This window comes from Cyphomyrmex costatus, unplaced genomic scaffold, assembly GCF_001594065.2.
Source record: "Cyphomyrmex costatus isolate MS0001 unplaced genomic scaffold, Ccosl1.0 scaffold1614, whole genome shotgun sequence".
NCBI lineage: Eukaryota > Metazoa > Arthropoda > Insecta > Hymenoptera > Formicidae > Cyphomyrmex > Cyphomyrmex costatus.
The window spans coordinates 21,903-25,311 of record NW_017275626.1 but is presented as its reverse complement, the minus strand read 5'-3'; the positions used below and the strand labels follow the sequence as shown (position 1 = coordinate 25,311).

The following is a 3,409-nucleotide window of genomic DNA, read 5'->3' as shown; positions in this document are numbered from 1 at the left end:
GAAAAATCTGTAATGACGTTTACAGTGTTTTTGTTTTCCAACACTACCAGAAAAAGAAAAAGATTCTCCGTTTACCTCACATTCTCATGTTTCCGTTGCATCTGTTACGGGTGTGTGCAGATCGAAGACTCGTTCCGGCTGTTGCGTTGTTTCAAATGGCTTGTCACACTCCTCAGTAGCTTTTTCTTGGTTAACCGAATTCTGCAATAGAAAAACTCAGACGATTAAGATTCTGGATAGTGCAATTCAATCTTCTTTCATTAATATATAGTATTGTGGTTTGAAAAATTACCAATTCTTGAAGCACCGATCGGTCAAAACTATTGACTATTATTGCTATTTGAGCAGGCGTTGCGTTTTCGTCACGATTCTGAAAGGAGGAAAAATGTTAATCTTGACAGTGATAGGTTAAAAAAATGTGGTTAATTTATGTTGAAAGTAACCTTGTACAGTGATTTTCGTTTAGGTGGGTTGATTCGTGGCGGGGCATAGTGGGTCAAAACATAGCAAAACCCGGACATAGGGTAAAATTATTTTTTCGCTTAAAAGGCTTCAAAGCTGGTTCTAATTATTGTTTAAAGCCTTGTGTCCACGATGCTAGAACTCGGACCGAGTTCTAGCATCGTGGACACAAGGCTTAAAGCTTGTTTCAACTTATGGCGAATTCGATTGGATGCACCAGTGCAGTGTAATTGCACCAGTTCATCTTTTTTCCTTTTCCCTTCTCCTGGAAAGAAAAGGAAGAAAGATGAACTCAGGTGCACTCAGTGCGCACTAGTGCATCCAATCGAATTCGCCATTAATTTCAAGTATAAAACGAACCATGAATATTTACTGTTTATATGGACATTAACAATGTGTAGACTTAGAAATTGTGGAGAATTAACGTAAATTTTTGTCATCGATAACAATTTTTTTTTTCTATAGCTTTTGTAGTACTCCCGGCTATATAAAAAACAATATTAGCATCGTGATGCGACATAATTTCACTTAATCGGTCAATTGAAAGCATTTCAATTTTAAATTTAATTTGTGAAGCTGCATCGTTTACAGGCAAAATCTCTTGACATTCCTTGTCACAATACTTCGTACGTGCAATTTTTCTTTTTTTCTCACATAGATCCAATAGAAATTCATCTGAGTCATTCATGTAACTGCTATGCTTCACTTCGGATATATATTGTGCGACAGAAATAGACCTAATTGCTCGTAAGGCTTTTAGTGCGCTAGGCATAGATCCTTCTCTACGCCTAATTTGCGAGAAAATGTTTTCTAACGCATCTTGCGTAAATGGGTGTCCTAAGACGAAATCAAATCCACATTTGAACAAGAATTCAGATACATCACAAAAAGTCAACGACGCCATAACTAAACCGTAATTAAGTGGTTTCCAACCCTTATCGAAAATGCAGTGTTTAAATAAATCAATAATCATGTGAAGAAAAATGTAATTCCGATCACAATTCCGCGATGTAATTGATGCTTTCCTGACTTTAGATGTTATTGCTTGGCCGTCAATCGGCTATTCCCTATTATTAATATTGTTAATTATTTGTATTTTCCGTAATTAATTAAATTTTTCACAGTTCTCAATATACTCATTAGCATCAAAAATTAATAAATTGCATGGTAATTTAATATGTGATTTACTATTCGAAGTTCTGTTTATAAGATTGTATTTCAAGATCAAAAAAGGTGCGATTTGCAGAATTGAATACGTATATAAATTCACTTTAAATATTTATGCATTAAAATTTGCTTTGATTGAAAATAGGTTTATTCCTTTTAACTGATTAATTATTTATAATTTTTATTTTCAAAACTAATGAAAAATAATACCATTTTTAATCGGCAAATAAGTAGGAACCATTTCATGAATACAACTTTTTTTATAATTCGTCCAAAGATTTTTTCAATTTGTTCATCCGTTTTTATAAATTAGGCTTTCCGCCATTTCGAACTCGAAATTATTGGAGGATTTATATTTCAAGATTAATAACCCTAAAAACTTCCAGTCTTTACTTTTAAGCGAGAAAAATGAAGTTGCACAACGATTGGAATCCTATGTCCAGGTTTTGCTATGTTTCGACCCACTGTGCGGGGGGTTGGGCACATCGAAAAGCGTTGGGACTGCATTCGGTTTAAGTTTTCTCCAGCCATCAATGCGGTGAGCTTCGAATTGGGAATCTTCAAAATGTACCTTGAAACAAACAAAAAAATATTATTAGCGTTGAGTATTAGGCCATTGGGTGATATGATAAAAAAATTATATCCTTATTTTGAGAGAGAGATACTTACCTCACACAATCGCGAAGAGATGGTCGGTGTCCACTTATCTCGTCGCATATTGTCAACCCATTTATCTTACCCTTAGGGAACGAGAAGAGCCTGTAGCCCTTATCAACCCGATTACTACAATTAACTGCGGCACAGCCAGGCATTTTTTTAAATGCGAATTATATGTCCTTATATGATTTGTTTCTGCAACAAGAAAATAACGTCTTGAAGGTTATCTTTCTGAGACATAAATATTTGCAGATAAAAAGAACAAATTTCTATTCTGACACAGAAATTAATTATTTCCGTGTTTGTATGAATGTTTTTTTAATTGGAAAAATACATACTTTTTGGATTAAATGCGGCGAATTGTTGTTCGGACATTCAATCAGCATTGCTGTTCACTCGCTGTAGTGGCACTGTTTGGCACAAAAATGGCGGATAGGAATACTCCCCTTTATAGTGCCTTAAGCGGGGAGCACAGACTTTTGCATAACGCATAAACCATATACATAAAGAATTTGATTGGTCCATTGACTCATGCATAAGAAAATGGGCCAATCAAATTCTTTATGTATATGGTTTATGCGTTATGCAAAAGTCTGTGTGGGGGCTCTTACCCCAACACACACTTTAGCATAACGCATAAAGCATGTAGTACACCCACGGTAATTAATTCTGTCCCTCGGAAATTTTCACAAAATGAAAAGTGACCTCCTTTCTATATTAATTGTCACTATTCATGCACGATAAGGTTCAGTCCAGGAAGTATGATATAAGGAGACTCCACTCCGTAAAATAAAAGTGGACCCATTTTAGGTTTTGAGTTCAGTTTCCGATTCTGATGAGTGCGAGTAAGAGAAATGATCATTTCTCTTACTCGCACTCATTATGCGCAGCACTACTAAATTCACGAGCGCTGCGAGTGTCGAGAATCGGAAACGGAACTCGAAACCTAAAATGGGTTCATGTCTTGTAGACTGGCGAGACCGAGTGGAGTCTCCTTATATCTTCCTTCATGGTCCAGTCGTAACGTTAATCGTGCATGGATTGTGACAATTAATATAGAAAGGTGGTCATTTTTTATTTTGTGAAATTTTCCGAGGGACAGAATTAATTACCGTGGGTGTAC

General features: G+C 35.8%; 2 protein-coding genes across 2 annotated transcripts in view; both read right to left on the bottom strand.

The window, feature by feature from the left end:
• Window positions 1-2,043: 2,043 nt before the first annotated feature.
• Window positions 2,044-2,407, bottom strand: LOC108771583 (THAP domain-containing protein 4). Its single transcript, XM_018536905.1, has 2 exons — window positions 2,299-2,407; window positions 2,044-2,200 (listed from the first exon to the last, which is right to left on the bottom strand). Exons 1-2 carry the CDS (start codon window positions 2,344-2,346, stop codon window positions 2,063-2,065), a joined length of 186 nt encoding a protein of 61 aa, XP_018392407.1. The 5' UTR covers window positions 2,347-2,407; the 3' UTR covers window positions 2,044-2,062.
• A 337-nt stretch (window positions 2,408-2,744) lies between these two features.
• The window catches only part of LOC108771579 (52 kDa repressor of the inhibitor of the protein kinase-like), a 6,056-nt gene continuing 5,391 nt past the window's right edge, over window positions 2,745-3,409 (bottom strand). Inside the window, exon 3 of the mRNA XM_018536901.1 lies at window positions 2,745-2,762. Coding sequence (XP_018392403.1) covers window positions 2,745-2,762 — 18 coding nt within the window. The remainder of the gene's footprint in view (window positions 2,763-3,409) is intronic.